We start from the raw sequence: 18,800 nt of genomic DNA on the forward strand, positions 1-18,800 counted from the left end.
TAGAAAGTCCTTTTAACAATCCAATTAGGGTTTAGATTAACTACAGCACCAAGGAGTTATTATCAGATCTGTTTAGACACTACGCAGGATAAGAGCCTTTTTGATTGTAACAAAGGCTGTCCTTCACCCTCCTCTTTTTCCATTCCCACTGATGGGAGGGAAGATGCACGGCGAGCAAAAGCAAGCAGCCAATTTTAAGCTGGCCGGTATGAGTTATAAAGGCCGGAATGCGATGAGAGTCAATGATGTATCTGATCAATTGCGCCAATCTTTCCCCGGCTGATGACTTGCTGTTACAGATGACTGGGACCTTTTCAACAGTGTCTGATTGATATCAGCTCCCTGGGGAAATTGCTACCGTCCATTGCCAGATTGTGGGCTGACGTTTGGGCACAATGAGAGTTGAGGAATAAAGTGCTGTGGTGGCGTCCCATATGACTTGATTCTGCCTCCCACTGTCTTACCTCTTTCTTCAGGGGCCACTTGTCCCAGTTTTTTTTATCTCTGGGAGATAAAGAGATTTCTCATGGTTTGTTCGCGCACTCACTCGATCTCTTCTTTCTCCCTAATATAGACGTTAGGCGGAGGACAATCTACGAGTACCACCGCGTGGAGCTGACGAAGACGAAGATCACCAATTCTACGGCCGTTGAAATGATGCCTCTACCCAGTAAGAAGAAGTTATTGTAGCAGCTTCTGGCTCACTCAGTGTATGCTTCTTTACAAGTGTTATTCGATGAAATCCTGATCATTATGTGGCGCGTAGACCTTTTCCTTGGCTGTTTGTCGGTTAGGCTATTGATTGTGTAAATTGTTTAACCTGTTTCGATCTTTCTCCTCTCCAGCCTGTCTCCAGTTCACGAGCTGTGGCTCCTGCATCTCCTCGCAGATCAACTTCAACTGCAGCTGGTGCCATCGGCTCAACAGGTGGGATTTTTTGAAATATGCTTACTCTCAAAGGATTCACCTCAGGGTTGTTATATAAGAGTATTATCATTATCCTGCCAATCCTTTTTTTTATCATTAAGTCTATGAAATGTCAAAAAGTAGTGAAAAATTGTGACAATTTCCAAATGTGACATCAGAATACCTGTTGTCTGACAAACTCTCCAAAAACTAAAGAAGCAAAAGAAACATTATTTTGGCTATAATTGTCGTGTAGTGAAAATCTGATATTGTGCCGTAGTTTGGAAATTGTAAACCGCAAGGCTTTCATATTAAAATTCCACATTTTTAAACACACTTTTGGTAAATTGTAAATACATTTCTGTTCAGCCGCAAGCACTTGTGATCTCAAAGTTTCTCTTGAAAAATGTTGTATTGCTGAGTAACAAAAATACGACTTGGAAAATAACAATAACCAACAATAATAACAATTCTTTTTTTTAATTTTTTACATTGATGTTCTGAAAACATACATAGGTTTTAGAAAAAAACACTTAACACTGAGCTAGCACGGCCTGCAGCAATAGTTTGATCTAGTAAATAATTCAGTGATATAGAAGCTGGTAAAATCAGCTGAACCAAGCTGGAATAAGTGAGTTATTTAGCAGCTTACTGTATGTTGTTCTACGTACACTATTTAAAAAACACACTTAGAGTGCACACCTACGAGCTGTCATCAGGATGTGCACCGGAACGGAAATGTTCAGGATCAACAATTTGACATTAGAATAACTTACAGTTTTTAACGTAAAACACCATCAATCTAGAGTACACATGATGATGAAATATTTGTAAACCATTCATTTCCAGAAAGCAGTCTACAGTATCTCTGTAACGATGGCAGTAGAGTCTTTTTCACTGAATGGGGATGTAGTTCTATTCATTTAGACGAGACAGTAGCTCATTTCAACGTTCATTCAACTCACAACTGTTCTGTCAACCTCTGCTCCACTTTTGTTTTTATCTCATCCTTCCTGTCTCCCTGCACTTCAAACTAAAGTAAATATTTGAGCTGCTAAAGAAGTGTTTGCGTTCCTCCCCAAGAATTTCCTGACAGCTGAAATGTGAGCTGCAGATTTTTTTTGTTTTTTGTTGGATGGAACAAGTTTGAGGAGAAATAACTTATGGAGAGATATTAGAGTTAAGAAAGTTTCAACTTAGAAACCAATAGATGTTTACTGTCCTGATGAATGTGTAGCCATAATTTGAATGTTTTTTGGGAGGTTGCTGTCGGGCTTTGTTCAGTCAGACTCGGGGCAGCCGCCGTCTCTTCTCTTTTGTATGCATTTTGAATGCCTCATGCATCAAATATTAATCTGCCACTCTTTCATTTTTGACTCATAATTTATTCTGAGTAGGGTGGTTGACTGGAGAAATGTGCAGCACTTCTGCTCTGTCCATTGAGATTTCACATTGAATTTGACTTCCCCATCCGCTCTGTATTTAAATTCTTCATGCCTTTGACAGAGACAAATGAATTCACAGTGCATCAACATAAAGAAATGTTTTTCCCCTCAGCAATGTATGATCGCTGTGTAGAGAAAGTGTACGCCCGTAGCCGTGATCTCATTTTAAGCTGTATTTTAATATTAATGTTAATATCTGACTGTTCATGCCTCCTCTGCCCTTTGTATCCTTCAGCCACTTCCTTTGAAAAAGGCAAACGTGCTTTAAACACGCGCTAATTAAACCCAGCGGCGGCCTCGTTGGCTCCGGGGTTAATGAAAGACGCTGTAGTTTAACAGAATAACCCTAATGAACTTTTCGCACAATGAAGTGCTGAGTAGGTGAGAGCACACCGCTTCTCTCGTGCCAACTCCTGAACTAAATCAGTTCAGTTTGTTGTGGCTGATGTGTGCAGCCGGTACTGAAGCAGGTTAATAAAGCATGGCAGATGTCCCAGTGGATCCACAGTGGGCCATAACACTCATGAGTTTAGAGGAACTGGAGGGATTTGTTTACCTAAAGAAAACAGCTGGTGAGCATCAGAAATGCAGCTTGTAAAAAGTCTGTTAAAGAGACAGATATTGAGTTTGAATATGTCTTAGTGGGTCGGTTTACAGTGCAGCCAAACAAACTCCTATTGTTTCAATAAAAAAGTCAGGCAATAATAATAATAATGGTCTGAGATCTGATTTCATGCTGCCCACAGCACAAGTAGCTTTCTACACAACAGCAGGAAACAGTCAAGTTTGTTATGTTGCTCAGAAGTTGGATCTAACAGCTTCTTCTTTGTCCATTACTCCCTTGCAAACATGATCAGTTGATGAAAAATGCAGGAAATGATTGTTGTCTTGTTTTGTGACTGCTTCAAAATAAAAGTCACCCTGTGTTTTGCCAACTGAGTAAGCAGGATGATCGGTTTGCATCACCTGACTAATTTAGCTCCGATACAGCTGAAGGAGAGTAAGCGATGAACAGTGTGACAGATATAAATGTGATGTACGCATCGTTTTCCTGTGCATATGATGGCGGACTCCGCCACTAACAATGAAAACAACAGGCAATTACAGGATGTAAATACATTGAATGGATTTTGAATGGCTGAAAGAATGCAGACCGTAAATAGCTTAAAAACAGGGTTTGATGTCATAAAAATCTTTACAACTCAAAGTACAATACGTGAGAACATAAAAATGCAAAGAATAACTGAATTTGAGACGGCATCTCAAGGAGCGTGAATGCAATCTATCCATCCTGCTGTGAATGTTGGAAACCTGTAGAGAAATAGTCTCCCTCGTGAGTTAATTTATATTCAAATGAAGCACCTCAGTCCATTTCTAATTAAAAGCACCGTGGCTCACTGCGCTAGATGGCAACTAGCTGAGATGGATGCCATTGAGAAGAAACAAAACACAAGCTCCCCATAGGGACAGGTTGGACCTGCTCGGTAATGTTGTGTCTCATTTTGCTTCCCTGTCCTCCTTCTGGTGGTGGGGGGGCATTCGGGGAAAAGTGTGGGATTAAGCGAGGAATCCGTCTCGCCTGATTGAACAGATGAGGCAGATTTTTTTCTGGGGGGGGGGGATAAAAGGAGTGGAATGATTAGAGAGGTAGAAAGATAAAAATGAAGTCCTTCACATAAAGCCATTAGCATAACAATATGTTCACCAGAGAAATGGAGCCTGCTGCGGATGTCTAAGACTCCACTGGACTCGTATTGTCCTCGCAGTACAAATACCATCGCTGGCTTTAAACCACTGTGTTTCTGCATTGTGAGCTGGTCAAAGGTTGTTTTCATTTGTGTGTGTTTCTTCCGTACATCTCCCACCTGCAGTGACAAATAATTTGCAGAAAGCTTTTCAACTTCAGTTCATTTGACAGAACCCACTGTGAGTGGGTTTAGTGCTTTGCATACTAACTTTCCCTTTCAGACAGGATACAGTTTGGGGGCCGAGACAGAATGATGGCGAGTTCACCCGTGGGCGGTTTATAATTTTGATCCGTTTACAGCATGGAGGATTAGTCGCCAGCCGCCTCGATTACTGGTCTGCCTTTTGAGGTTATTGCTCAACAGCACCCTTACCACAAGGCCCCATGACCCATTGAACTCCCCCCTAACAGATCCCACGTCTTCATACTGTAAAAACATAAATCTGCTACCTCTTTGAGTCTAGATCGGGAGGAGAGAAAGAGTTGGAGGGGCAGATATTTGCTTCTCAGCTTGACTCAGAGTAGAAAACCTTAAGTGTTATTATATGAAATGATCAATTATGTTTGTGACTACTGTAAGCGTGAAATTACATTAAAATAATTTAAAAGGCAGGATTTTGACACAGCACAATCAGTTAATTGTCATGATAGCCTTTAACCCATCCATAGGGAGCGCAATTAACTGGAGAGGAAACTATTTGTATTGTGTGAAGGTGTTTCCTCATCAGTTCTCTCTGCTAGCAAACAACATAAAAATGCCTAAAAGCTGCTGTGTGCTGGGATGCACTATAGAACCCAGAACCAAAGTTTCTATGAGCTGCCGAACTGAAAAACTGACAAAAGTGAGGCATCAGCAGGAAGAATGAAAAGACTTTGGGATCCTGACGCTCAGTACTCCTGATGTTACATGCAGCAAGCATTGTGTCTGTAAGTTATGCAAAAGCATTTTGACAGTATGCAATTGGTGTTATGGAAGAACGTTGATGCGTCAGAAAGCTTTGCAGTATTATGTTTGCAAGTGCTTTAGCTAACTACAGTAACTTACTAACACATAGCTAACATTAGCTCACTAACAGCTAACCTGGCCCATCATCCTTTTAGTTATCAGCTGCATCCTTGGTACACACTGGGTGCTGAAACAAACCTTTGACATGATGAAATCAAACGTTTTTAAACAAGCTTCGGGCATTTTGTTGGCGCTACTACGTTACAGATTGTTTTCCCTTCTGGTGTGCATGGTTTGCGTAGAGTATGGCACGTGTGCTCTATCTCTATGGGATATTCGTTTTTACACCCTGCCTGTACATATTCCACACAGAAACATACACAATACATGAAAACTTGGACTCATCTTGTGAAAACATCTGTTTAGTGTTTAAGATGTTCTCTCTTCCTTTGTTTTTTTTGGCACCTCTCAACTTTCCACTGTTGAATAAGAGGCACAAAAGCCCCAGGAAAGAAAACACTTCAGGAGAAAAAACTTTGCGATATAAATTGTGTGTGAGGAGTTTCAAGACTCGAGTGTTTCAACCAGACAGGGAGCGTCTAATATGTATAAGAAACCACAAGTCAGGCCTCTACTAATACGCTACACAAAAAGTCTCCCAACTCAATGGATGTGCAATACTAAACCGCTTTTATTTGACTAAAGACTTGACTGACGGCTGTTTTCTGTCCCATCAGATGTTCCAGTGGCTTTGACCGCCACCGGCAGGACTGGGTGGATAACAGCTGCCCAGATGAGGTGAGTGATAAAGCTAAAAACATAACAATCTGACATGACTTGAATCTGTCTGATAGTACTTTAGATATTTCATGGTCTTGCTTATTAATGGTGAAATACGTGTGTGTGTGTGTGTGTGTGTGTGTGTCATCATTGACAACGTTTCTTATCTTTCAGACCAAGGACAAGATGTGTGACATCATGGACACCACACATCTCTATCCGCTCACCACCACGGCTGTCGCCAAAACCACATCCAGGAGCAAAGAGGCAACTGCAGGCGGCGACGCACCCTCCACCTCCCACCCTCCCACCAGCGTCCCCACCGAAGGTAAAGTGGGAAAGAGCTGGAACGAGGCCACGGTGCATATTGTGTAGGAGCACAGAGCTTTCACCCACGTAGTGATGGATGCTCTCTCTGCTCTGGCAAGATGTTAAATGAAGTGCTTTTGCTGGAGCTGCTCTTTATTGGTATTGATGTGTTTCCTCTTTAATAACATGAGCAAGACACTTTTCTCTTTGGGAGAAGGCATGAATATGTACTGTAGCTCTCCACTTAAGCTATACAAAATCAAATATTCCATATGGCAGGCAGTGGAGCAGGGTGCAGCACCTGCGTTTGTACCAACTTTTAAACAATGCAGATTGAATTAGGACAAATCTCACCAGTCTAAAGTAGATGCACCCACACGAACCTGTGATCATGTTGTTCCGCTCCGCTGGCTCGCCATCAATCTTTATTTTCAGAAACCTTTTATTACATTCCAGATGATGGATCTGTTTGAAGTATCAAAACTATTTCCATCCTGTTATTGTTCTTCTTAATCATTTCTCAGGTTAATTGAGGCGTTCACTTTCACTGTTTGAAAGGCGAGCAAAGGGCAATTTTCATTTCTGAAGGCCGAATGTTTAATAGAAAATTAGATTGAGTGCAGGCTTTTCTCTCAGTAAGTGGAAAGTGACTTTACAATCATTTTGAAGTTTAGTGAAATTGGCTCGATCTGATCCAGATATTGAGGAAAGCTGGTCCTTGTTACCTGTGTTCTCTCTCTCTCTTTCAAGGTCTCATTTCACATTTGACTTTTTTTTTTTTTAAAGAGGATAAATTAAGTTATATTTTGGTTGAACAAATATTACCCATAAAGTCACAAATGCATCGTACAGACATTTAATATGTGTTTGGTTCGACATGTATCCCCTGTAAGGCTGGAATGAATATGGCTGAAGTTACAGATCAGTATAATAAACTGATTTTTAGAGATGCAATGCCTTTTAAAATAAGTCTGGTAATGACTTGATCTTACAAAGTATTTACAGTGTAATATCAACCATTAGTGACCATAGGAAGTAAACACAGTGTATGTAGTAAACATACACACAAGAGTAAAAGTACTTACAGATAATGGTTCAACAAGGATGTTTGGTGAGTAGATAAAAGATATCAGTGAGATATCCTTTAATTATGACGAATGGGCATTGTACTTTGTTTTGAGTCAATCCCATACACATTGTTCTGCTGCTACAAATACTCACCAGAGCACCAAATGTGTATTAATCCGCCTCTGCAAATAGTACCCAACAAATGCTCTTTTGATTGCTGTTTTAATAACATTTTATGAAAAAACTACAGTGCCCATGTTTTAAAAATTGACTTTCCCTTCTTTGAATGTGGAAATATATATATTTACGTCTTCATTAGTTAGGAATGAGCTTCAGGCTGAGAGCCACAGACAAGATGGGAAAGGTGGGAAGTACTGAGAGGCAGACTAATGCATTGTTGAGTTGAGTAAAGGCAGAATGAGGAGTTTAGTGATCAGTTCAGTCTAGCTAGCTAACGGGCGAAGTATGTGCCTCCAGGCAGGGAGAATTTAGCAGAGCTCCAGACGACACTGATTACAGTGTCAGCCAGGGAGCAAGACCCCCGGAGGTCTGACGAGTGACAGTTGGAGGCAGACGCAGAGCGAGGGGCAGAGAAACGCCCAGAAACATCCCGATCACAACAAAATGACTAGAAAAGAGAAAAAATACATGCAGAGGGCCGAGTCTCTGCAGATACAGACACCGCCACACACTACTAGTGGGTCATACGTGATGATGGAGAGGGATTATTTTTGTATCTGTTTATATATTGTTTTCATTTAAGAAAAATCCTACTCATTGTGCATTTGACTTTATTGCCATTATAACGAGAACTTGCCTTGGTGAGCTAACGGTACAGGACAACATTCAACGTAGCACATTTTTAATAAAATAAATGGAAAAAACTAAATACAAAACAACCTATATTAAATAAGAACATACCGTATTATAACATGTATCATAAACATATGCATTAGTATACCTTAAAGTGCAAACTGTTTGCAGTTTAAAGTGCAGACTTTATGTACTTTAAAGTCTGAAGTCAAGTATCCTAAACATAGTAAAATAATTTACCCCAAATAGCATGTTGTTTGCTGACACCTGTCTTATGCTTAAAAGTGCCAACAGCCTACAGATGAAACAAAAAAAGATATTCCTCAATTTGGTTAAAGTAGCCTGCTTTGTATGTGTGCACATACGATATTTATGTAAAGGAGATAACGGTAAAAGTCAAAATGTGTCCTAAACATGCCATTTACAGTAGATAAGTATAAGTCGTCTCATACTGACCAATGGAAGTTGGAGGGTGTCATGCTCCTTCGATATTGCAGTGTAAAAGTATTGAGCACATGATTCCCTGCACCCCAGCGGGAGGCTAACCCAAACCATACTGCAGCATAATCTCAGTTATCTAATGCAAATCCTCTTTGACAGGGGCAGACCGGATTCTTCTGCTGATGATAGGAAAATTCCCAAGGTGTCTTTTAAAGTTTGTTTACTTACATTTCTTTTTTTCACTTGTCTCTAGAGAAGCGAGAGTTATGAATTGGCCGGATTTATTGTGCCGATTTTCATCTCCTTTCCCTTTTTAAGACTTTTGAGCAACTTATTTTAATCAGCTCCAGATGTAGGAGACACTCGCCTACTGTCATCATATGGAACGCTGTGTAGATAATCAATACCAAAAGCACACACACACTGGACTGTATGTTGTGTCTTTTCTCATGCTTGTGTTGTGTTAAATCGATGTCTGGGATGCCGAATGGGCTCACAGCACATTGAGCCGATGGGCAACAAATCATTTCAGACATCTACACGTATCCTTGTGATGAATTTACTGCATCCTTTTAAGAACATGAGAGCCCCGTCTATAAAGTAGGTGAGGACATAACTGTGTGTCTGTCACATACAGTCAGGATCATAATTGGAAAAGCTTTATTGTCCATCACAAATTGATAAAAGTGTCTTTGACACGGTTTACAAGATAAGTATGGCTGTAAAAGAAGCAGGGAAATGCAAAAACATGTGCAAGTGACTTCCCTGTCCTGTCTGTGGCTCCCATCCCTCAAGCCCATTCATCTCCACTGAAGACATAACTCTTAAACAGGTCGTATTCAGGCGGCAATCTTTGGGTCTGAAAAGTGAAGCCAATGAGGATGAGCCTTGAACTTGCATTCTTTTTAATGGCCAACAGGGGGTGACTCATCTGGTTGCATAAATTAGATCCTATAGAAGTCTATGAGAAAATGACTACTTCTCTCTTGATTTATTACCTCAGTAAACATTGTAAACATGAGTTCATGGTCTCAATTGCTAGTTTCAAGTCTTCTTCAATACAGCATGATGTTCATTTAGTAAATTATGGTCCATTTAGAGTCAAACAGACCATAAAGCAAAGTATGCTTTAGGGCAGGGCTACCTTGTGATTGACAGGTGGCTACCACGGTGTTATCCGATCTAGGAATTGTCCCTGTTCTTGTCTTACAACTTAAACCCTTTTAGTTTTGAGGTCATGAAAGTTAATTGTAACATTTTCGGTCAATTCAAAATGGTTTATTCAGTGTTCAGTTGTACTTAACTCCACCCTCTTGTGTCACTTCTGGTTGCCAAAAACCAAGATGTTGAAGGCTAAAGCAACGGGTGACATTCACGTCTTATATACAGTCTGTTTGTAAGTACATAGTTTAATTTAGTTTAAAGTAGTTTTCCTAAAACAGCTGGGCACTGTAGTATTTAATTAATACAGATTTCGTCTGCTGGTGAGTATTTCCGACAGCAGGAAGGTGCATATGGGATAAACTACAGTGCCAGCGCTTCATCATAATGAAGGAAAATGTCCTCCAGTGCAACAAAATGGCTCAGTCATGTGTTTTTAATAGTTTCTGGACAACAATGCAGGAATAAGATGTATATCAGGCTTTGGCTACACACACAATAGTGGGATGAGTTCAGTTTTGGTCTTCCTGTCGGATTTGCTGACAGTAAATATCTCCAGACTTAGCTGTTGGAATGAAGGATTATCTGACCTCATCAGATGGAGCATTTCAGTCAGTGTTTTGGCTCAGGGCACACTGCAAACAATCCAACTGTTGGTCTCTCAGCAGGCTGTGACCTTGTCAGTTCTCCATTAAAAACTGAAAACTCAAGGTGCTTTTGGGTTGTCGTTCCTAAAAACTAACTTGCAATTTCTCAGTGTGGTGATTTAATGTTGGTGGTTCATTTTGATGTTATTTTTTTCCCCGTATATTTCATTTGTTGAGTTTTTTTTTAAGGTTTTCGACACTCAAGCCAGGCGTACCCATTATTTCACTCTCACAGAAAGGCATTTAATTGAGTCGTTTTCTCCCCTGCACCCACATTAATCATCTTGTGAGGGCTGAGTTTAAATGGACGCTCCATCGCAGTCGGGATGCTGGATGGGCTGCTGGGATGAGGATGGATGCAACGTGAAAACGGTCCAGCTGTGAGGCAAAACACGCAGACTAATCCTACAGATCAAACCGGGGCCTGTTGAGAGGACTAAAATGTGTTTGGTTTACGTGCGTGTGACTGTACGTGTGTGTGTGTGTGTGTGTCCAGGAGGTTAAGAGGTCACTCTGCGGTGTATGTTGTGTAGCCGACGCACTTTTCTGACACGTAGAGCGGATCAGTTTCCTCAGCTCTCGCTCGTCTCTTCAGCTGCAGGGGTCAACGGTCAGACTAGAGAGCAGGCTGGGTGACTCATGGTGGAAAAGAGACATGGAGAGAAATGTGTCTGTGTGGTTTTAGGTGTGTTTGGGTGCGAGAAACACCGACATGAAAAGTTTAGATCTCCTTTTTTTTGAATCTATTGACATTGAACTAAACTTTATATTGAGCTATAGCTTCAGAGGAAATACAAACAGCGACCTTTCAGCCAGGAGGCCGCTGTTCGTTCTCCATGTGACAGAGACCGTCTGAAGAGTTCACTTCAAATGAATCCAGTTAAACTCCTCATACATGTATTTGTATGAGGAGTCTGAATGGCAGAAGAAAACAATTTCACACAGACAATTCTTCATCCAGAGTAGACCCAGCTCTGTTATAAATCTGAACACAGATGTAGATATTTGTGTGAAATATACATGCATATAGTAGCTTTTGTTATACCCCTTCTGGCTTCTTTCCCTCGAGCAGCGATGGCGATCCATATTCATGACCCTCACTCCGGTCTGGGATTGAACTGAACCGAATTTTGTGCGCTCCCTTACGGTACCATATCTCATTTAATGATTAATTTCAGACCCCGAAATGTTGCTGCATTGGTTCTTTAGAAAATTGAAATCGAAAATCCCGATTGAATTAAATCGTTCAGTGAAATATATGTGGTGGTGGCGTGTGTGCACTGAATTAGCATAATGTGAATCCTATGGCGTGCGTAAATGCCTGCTACCCTTCGAGGAGAAGTGGGCCACGCTACATTTCCATATTCCACATGTATGGATAACCCCAGACAGCTTTTATGTGCTGAATTATGCATGCTGGACCATTCTTTTCAAAGCATTCATTTTTAATCAGATTTTAAGTGGAGTAAATTTCATGTTGAAATTTCCACTAAGGAAAGCCACTTAATCTCATTTAGGCCTTCGGGGAGTTGTTTATACTATCAGAGCTTCAAAAACAAACTACAAAGAGAAAAAATAATTATTGTGTCTGACTCTCGTGTCTTTCTTTGTCTCCTCACAGACGATACCAAGATCGCCCTGCACCTCAGAGACAACCAAGGTAGGTCTCTATCTGTGTGTTTCTTTGGCTGCCTCCTGTTTCTGTTCTCACCACTGAAGTATTGGTCCCTGATTGCTTTTTGATCTTTTTGGAGGACGTGTGGCTCAATCAGCTGATAAACTTCATCCAGCAGCCGACAAGTATAACGCTTAATTGTCCTCTGTGGGTTGCAGCAATCAATTATATTGTCTGGACTGGTGTGAGAGGAAGGTATGGGAGTTTGTGCCCAAAAGTAGAAGTTGTATTGAGTTATATATTTCAAATGAAGTCTCAAAGGCAACAGAAGAACCATGTGATACATTTTCAATTTCAAGATGTGGCTGTTTTCCTGTAAGGCGGAGGTAGAAAAGAAGGTATAGCTGTACAAATACAAACATACTGGTTCCCTTTGTGTATTCAACAAAACAACAACATGTAATTATGGGAGGGAAGGAAAGTATGAAGACAAAGGCCACAGACTCCGTTACATCACAAGTAATTTGACAGCTGCACCTTGAGAATTCCATATTTCTCTTATACAAAGTGGGGGAAAACAATCAGTACAGCACAGTATCACGATATTTTGCGTGGCCATATTGTATCGATACACGGATGCCAAGAAACCTTTTGATTTTGCTTTTTCAGTCCACTTCAGTCCGTCTCCTCGACTGAGAAACCTATTTTGCTGCAATAAAAATGTCTGAAGTGAGATGAACCGAGTAAAAGGTTATTTCATAAAACAGATGTTGACAATTTGTTGTTAAAAAAGGTAATAAATCGCAGTATATGATATCTCAATAATCAGCATATCGCAAAGATCTCAATAAGATCGTCTCTTGTCATAAGGATCATGATTATATCGTATCATGGGGCTCCTGGTGACTCCCACCACTAACACCCACATATGTGCAAAACATCCCAACTCTGAAATGTCCTCCAACTCTGTCAGTTTTCAGAGATAGCCTCTCGAATGTTTCCAGCCTGAGAGGAATTGGAAATCGGCGGCTTCAATCACATTTTCATTACACAAACGCCGCATGTCTCTCATCACTCCGGCATCACTCCGCCTGGCACTGCAATGACATCTCTCTGCGTGGCTTGTTTTTTTGTCTTTTTTTGCCAAATACGTGCTAATGATGTTATTCAAGGTGAAAAGCAGTTGCGAAGAAGACATAAAAAGCATTAATTTCTAATATCCATGTGAAAGATAGTTGAGTATGTATTATAACTACTGGGTATTTAACAGGTTTAATTAACCAGAGTGATTTCAAAATGTGTCTTTTCATGCATGTTGACCTCGATGATTTAGGATGTCTTTAACTGTTTAGCTGTCATATCAGTCAGTTACAGTTAAAGTGTACTCTGACCTTAACCGTGGTAGGAAACGTTGAGGTCATGAAAGCTACAGTAGAGATGAGGAACAACAGGAGCCGATCACCCTTTTGTCCGGAGTTTCTATTCAACACCGCCACTCCTCAGCATTGTAATGGATTGGGTCTGTTGTATTGTTAGTTTCCCAAAAAAAACAAAAAACATAAGCCAGGCGAGAGAACAGTTGTGCTCCACTAATGTAGAGCTGGAAAAGAAACAGCTGGGCTGGGTTTCTTTTGGTCTCATTTGTCCTTTCTCAAAAGCTCTAATGTATTTGATTGGCGTCTAAGAGCTCTGCTGTCCATTAGTGTTCAGTCAGTGTCCTCGGGTTAGCAGACATAAGGACAAAGCTAATGGAGAACGAATTCAGGGCAATTTGCTGAAGGCGAGTAATTCCTGTGTCCAGACTCCGTTGTGCTACAATGATAGATATTACCAATTATTTCCGTAATTATGAACTACAATATTTTTAGCCATGCTGACAGCACGGCTCTATGTTGATTGATGTTGGTTCCAGCTTGTTACACGACAGGATTTAGTTTTTTCTGATAGAATTTTGTGCAGACAGTAGACTGACTAAATGACTTCGCTCCATCCTCTCGTGTCACCTATGTTTGCTAAAGCCCAGAGGGCCACGGCCAAAATGATATTCTCATCTAGCGCCACCAAGAGGTCAAAGTTTCAATTAATTGTTGGGGGGTTTATGATCAAATACCTGCAAAATGAATGACAATCCCATCAGCCTCAACTATTTACAACTTTACATAAATAGAAAATGACAGCATGCGTACAGGCTAAATTAAACTGGTGAACACTGTCTCTGCTAAACATCAGCATGTTAGCATGGTGAGAATGTTAGCATTTAGCTCAAAGCACCATTGTGCCAAAGTACAACTTCACAGAGCAGCTACAGCATGACTGTAGCCTCTTAATGCACTTACAACTGCATTGTATTTCACTGTCCTGTCTTTCAACAGCCCACTATGAGCCGGTATAGACCCTGCTGTCTTATTGGTTTAAATGCACCGTTCAGAAGAGTCCTGATAGAACTGTCTCATCGCTCCTCCAGGGGTCTGGGCAGACCCGTCTCCTCTAGCGTCCCGCTGGTTATTTAGCTGCTGGGCTGTTGATTTCTCATTGTGTCTGCATCTTCGCTCAGTCTCATGCCCCCTGCTAACCTACTAACGACCCGGACCAACAGCCTGTCTCATTGCTTGGGCTTCCAGCTGACCAAGAGATGGCTCTTGGTCTCTGTAGCTCTGGCAGACAGACACAGGAAAAACTACCTTTCTGAGTAAACAAGAGAAAAATAAAACTCCTTCACACCATGTTTATTAGGATTAAGCACACTAACAAGAATGTAATTTCTCTGCCAAGTTGTTTTTCTCTGAAAAGTATATGGCTCCTGAGCTGCTACGTTTATTATGGCTGACTGACTGATTCTAAGAACTATCATGAAAAACATCAAATGGCATTATGAAAACGGATTTAAAAAACAATAGAGGTAATCTGTCGTTTTTTTTTTCTGTTTGTTTAATGTGAAACTATATCGAGTGATGTTTCAGCACACCAAATTATCCATACTTCGTCCTTTTTATTTCAAATTTAGGAGTGCACATAACGGCTGTACACAGACTTACCGACCGGCACATTCACAGTGGCCGCCCACACACATTGGACATGTTTGATTACCACCCGGTTATTCTGTGTGCTGGGAATCAATGAGGCAGGGAGCCAGGGGAGAAACTGGTTGGCTGACAAGCTCGGCGATGGCTATGGCTGCTAATTACAGCCAGGGAGGAGCCCGGGGAGAGGTTGTCAAGGGGGCATAGGAGGAGAAATCTGCAGCCGTGTGAACAGATCTGGGCTGATCCTGCTTTAAATCTGTGTGAGATAAGCTATGAGGGCATCCTTGCTGTGTGTTTCATAATCACTTCATTATCCCCCCCCCCCCGCTTGCCACGATCCCTACTGGGACTACTTCACTGTTTCTCTTTGTATTTTATTCTTCTATTCTTACTCTATGCATTCTTCTAGTTGACAAATTGCAGGTGAAAATGCTCTTGTTTTTTTTTGTGATGGGGAGATTGTACCACCGTAGATTAAGAACAAATGTGTCCAAAAGGTTACAGGGTGTTTTCATCATCTTCAAAAGAACTCTCAAAAACACCTGCTGGGTCGACTACAACGTGAATCTGACAAAAGTACTTTAGCTTCTAAGACATCACACACCGAGTGTTGTCTTCCAAGGCTCGCTGGAGGACAAAATGATGATCACTATATGCAGCCTCTTCAGTTTTTCATTGCCACGACTGGAGGCTACATTTGGACTCTTATCAGCCTGTTTCCACCTTCTACCAGGAACATATGCTGCTAACCTTGGTCTGGGATTAACTCTGGTCATGCAACAGAGTGCTGATGATCCTGTTCAAATATGTACCTTGAATTTAATCTCAAAGTGAAGAAAATGTCCCCTGAAATCTCTAAAAACCACCGTGGAATCCACTGAAAATGCATATGAACATTTTTCAACCATACATGACTGAAGTAGAATCAGTTTTAAATGTTTGTCTTTTTCAAAGTAATGACATTTAGTTACATTTTGGCTACAAGCATGTCAATTTTAAGGCATATTAGTACATGTTACAAAAGAGGGTATTGATGAATGATGAGTGACCCCTGCTGGTCAAGAATGGCACTGCAGCAAAAGGATAAAAACGTAACTTTGGTGTTTGCTTTTAGCCAAAATATCTCTGCATTTTAGATACTATAATTAAAAAAAAAAAAAACATGTCTATCTTTATTAAAGGCTGTAACAGGGTGTTTCTGTGTTTTTGTTTCTCAGTGCTGCCTGCAGACAGTGCTGTAGACAGGAAGTCAGGTGCACACCCCTTGCACACCGGTCTGATCCTCGGCATCCTCCTGGTGATGCTGGTCTTGGTCGCTGGCGTGCTGGTCACCGTGTACATATACCATCACCCGACCTCCGCGGCCAGCCTCTTCCTCATCGAGGTGAGTGGAGACGATACCAGCTCACGCGACGCTCCAAAAGGAAATCCTTCATTGAGAGTGAAAGTTTATTCTTGACCTCAGAAACAGAAGTAAACAAAACATAATCTCACCACAAAGTCCATTTAGTATCTAGCTGCTCTGGAGCTTTTGAGATTAGCAGCTCATACTTGGCAGAAAGAGTACAAGAAGTCCTTGAAGTGCTCTGAAAAATATAAATATCTACAACTCCGTGACAACTTCATCTGCTGAGGAAGGTTGTGTATGATATGATAAAAAGCTCCAACACAGCCAGTAAATGGACCTTGTGAGATTTTTTTAATAAACAAAATAGCTCATATTCTTAAAAGTTAGATAAACAGAAAGATATCAGAATTTATCTTTTAGTTGCTTTTAGTTTTGACGTTTTTCCTCAAACCTTCAGACATTCAAGTGTAATAGCAAGAAAAGATACAAAATAAAACCACATTCATTCAGCGCTCGGTGCTTTTCATCCTTCAACTCCTGACTTTTAAATAAGGATTAAGATTTTTTTGAGGGGGATGAGGAAACTTGGTGCACACAGTCCTTCCTAATAAATCAATGTGAATTCACAGAGTAGCTGCAGTTTGGAGAGAAGCATCTATTGAAAACAAAGGCGCTCATGTTTCAAAGTCGCTCTCGTTGTCAGTATTACAAGGTCATCATCAGTCACAGGAACTCCCTGATGTGGAGTTTGCTTTCTTAAGTGAAGTCAACATCAGGCATACTAAGTTTGAGTTTTATAGTTTATGTTTTTAAAGGAAAAGACAGTTTGTTTATTGTCAACGAATCTCATAAAAGTACTGAAACCAGTGTTGATCTCTGAATACATCTCAGACGTGTCAAGACATCTCAGATTTATCGCCTGAGGTTTTATAACACGAGGAAACATGTTATTGAGGTGTTTCTATGCGTGTCATTTCGTGACACCTCAACTCGGCAGAGCGCCGCTGCTTAATTCTGAAATCACTCCTTTATTCACTCATCCACTACTCCCTGTGTAATGAGACGCTCAATTATTGACTCTGCAGTGAGCAGAAATTTGAGATTTCGGACAGCTATCACTGACAGGTTTAGAGTTGCACGACTTTAAATTGCTTCGATAAAATGTGGAGTATTGTACACACTCAAGACACCCAAATTAGCCAAAGTACATTTGCACATACAAGGAAGTTGGCTTGTTGATTGGTGCATAACAGTCAACACAGTGCAATAGTATGATAAAGAACTTACAATAGAATCAAATGGCAGTCAAATCAAATGGCGGGGGGTAAATATAGGTCACTATATAGTTCATAGGGAGTGATTTTGGACAGTACGGCTCTCCTTAGGTCAAACTCAGCCTTGACGACACTGTGACACTGTTCTTCCTAAACGCTGTCCTCGCACACGTCCTCTCCTTTTGCAGAGACGCCCAAGCAGGTGGCCAGCCATGAAGTTTCGCCGTGGGTCGGGCCACCCGGCCTACGCAGAGGTGGAGCCAGTGGGCCATGAGAAGGAGGGCTTCATCGAGTCTGAGCAGTGCTGAGGGAGGAGGGGGCGTCTGCATTCTCTCCCCCCCCCCCCCTCCTCCCTCCTGCGCCACAGGGGCTTCTCACCAGGGAACCTCCAGGATCTGCTCATCAGTGTACACAATGACTCGCTAAGACTGTGGAATCGGCCCGTCGAGCGCAAGATGAGACTGGAATACAGCAGCCAACGATACGAAAGTGAGGAAAAACCCTGAAAACTGATCCCCGGCAAGCCCATTGTTCAGCTCCTGTTGGCAAAGACCTAACCTACTGGGGACAGAGGGAGGGAACAGCATCGATGCCATGGAGGGATTGTACAGCCTGACTGCCTAGACTGGATACTGGTGTGGTTGGGGGGGGGGGGGAGCAGGGTGAAGTATACAATATATATTTTCAGAAACAATACAGAGTATGTGAACAGAGATTACCACTTTATTGTTGGTGGGGTTATACTGTATAGGCCTTTGTATATCCATCAGGTTTTTACTTCTTTTCCTTTTTCTTTCAGTATGTTGTTTTCAAAGGGGCTGGCACATTTTATCTGTACAGACATCGGTATTGCTTTTCAATACCATAGCAGGTTTAATTGACTTTTCCACTGCCTGCCCTGCACAGAGAGGCTGCAGCTGAGCGATATGACGCCAGCTGAAGTCCTGTCACTGTGATCGATCACAGCAGCGGTGTGGAATTAGTTTGTGATGTTTGGCTGGTTTCATTTTCTGAAAATGAAGTGTAAGATGATTTTCATTCACTGAGAATATATCAGTGTTTTTTTGTTTTTTAAATGGGTGACGGGCACACACTATCGTTCTTTTATTCTTTTGATTGGTTCATGGATTGATTCCTCACATCATGGATAGCATTTTATGTATTTTTTTCTTTTTATTTTTGCATTATTTTTACATTACTGCCGTGCCATTTTGTTCCTGACTAGAGTTTGCACATTTTTTATTTTCATTTGACATGTGGTACTAATGCAGATTTAC

The 18,800-nt window shown here is 41.2% G+C and overlaps 1 protein-coding gene across 1 annotated transcript in view; it reads left to right on the top strand.

Moving 5' to 3' along the window:
- plxdc2b (plexin domain containing 2b) overlaps positions 1 to 18,217 on the top strand; it is a 77,553-nt gene extending 59,336 nt beyond the window's left edge. Inside the window, exons 8-14 of the mRNA XM_031850581.1 lie at positions 575 to 670; positions 846 to 927; positions 5,782 to 5,842; positions 5,999 to 6,152; positions 11,885 to 11,923; positions 16,119 to 16,285; positions 17,712 to 18,217. Of these exons, the coding sequence (XP_031706441.1) occupies positions 575 to 670; positions 846 to 927; positions 5,782 to 5,842; positions 5,999 to 6,152; positions 11,885 to 11,923; positions 16,119 to 16,285; positions 17,712 to 17,831 (719 nt within the window). The 3' untranslated portion in view covers positions 17,832 to 18,217. The remainder of the gene's footprint in view (positions 1 to 574; positions 671 to 845; positions 928 to 5,781; positions 5,843 to 5,998; positions 6,153 to 11,884; positions 11,924 to 16,118; positions 16,286 to 17,711) is intronic.
- The last annotated feature ends 583 nt before the right edge of the window (positions 18,218 to 18,800 follow it).

This window comes from Anarrhichthys ocellatus, unplaced genomic scaffold, assembly GCF_004355925.1.
Source record: "Anarrhichthys ocellatus isolate YVR2014 unplaced genomic scaffold, GSC_Weel_1.0 scaffold10, whole genome shotgun sequence".
NCBI classification, from domain to species: Eukaryota; Metazoa; Chordata; class Actinopteri; order Perciformes; family Anarhichadidae; genus Anarrhichthys; species Anarrhichthys ocellatus.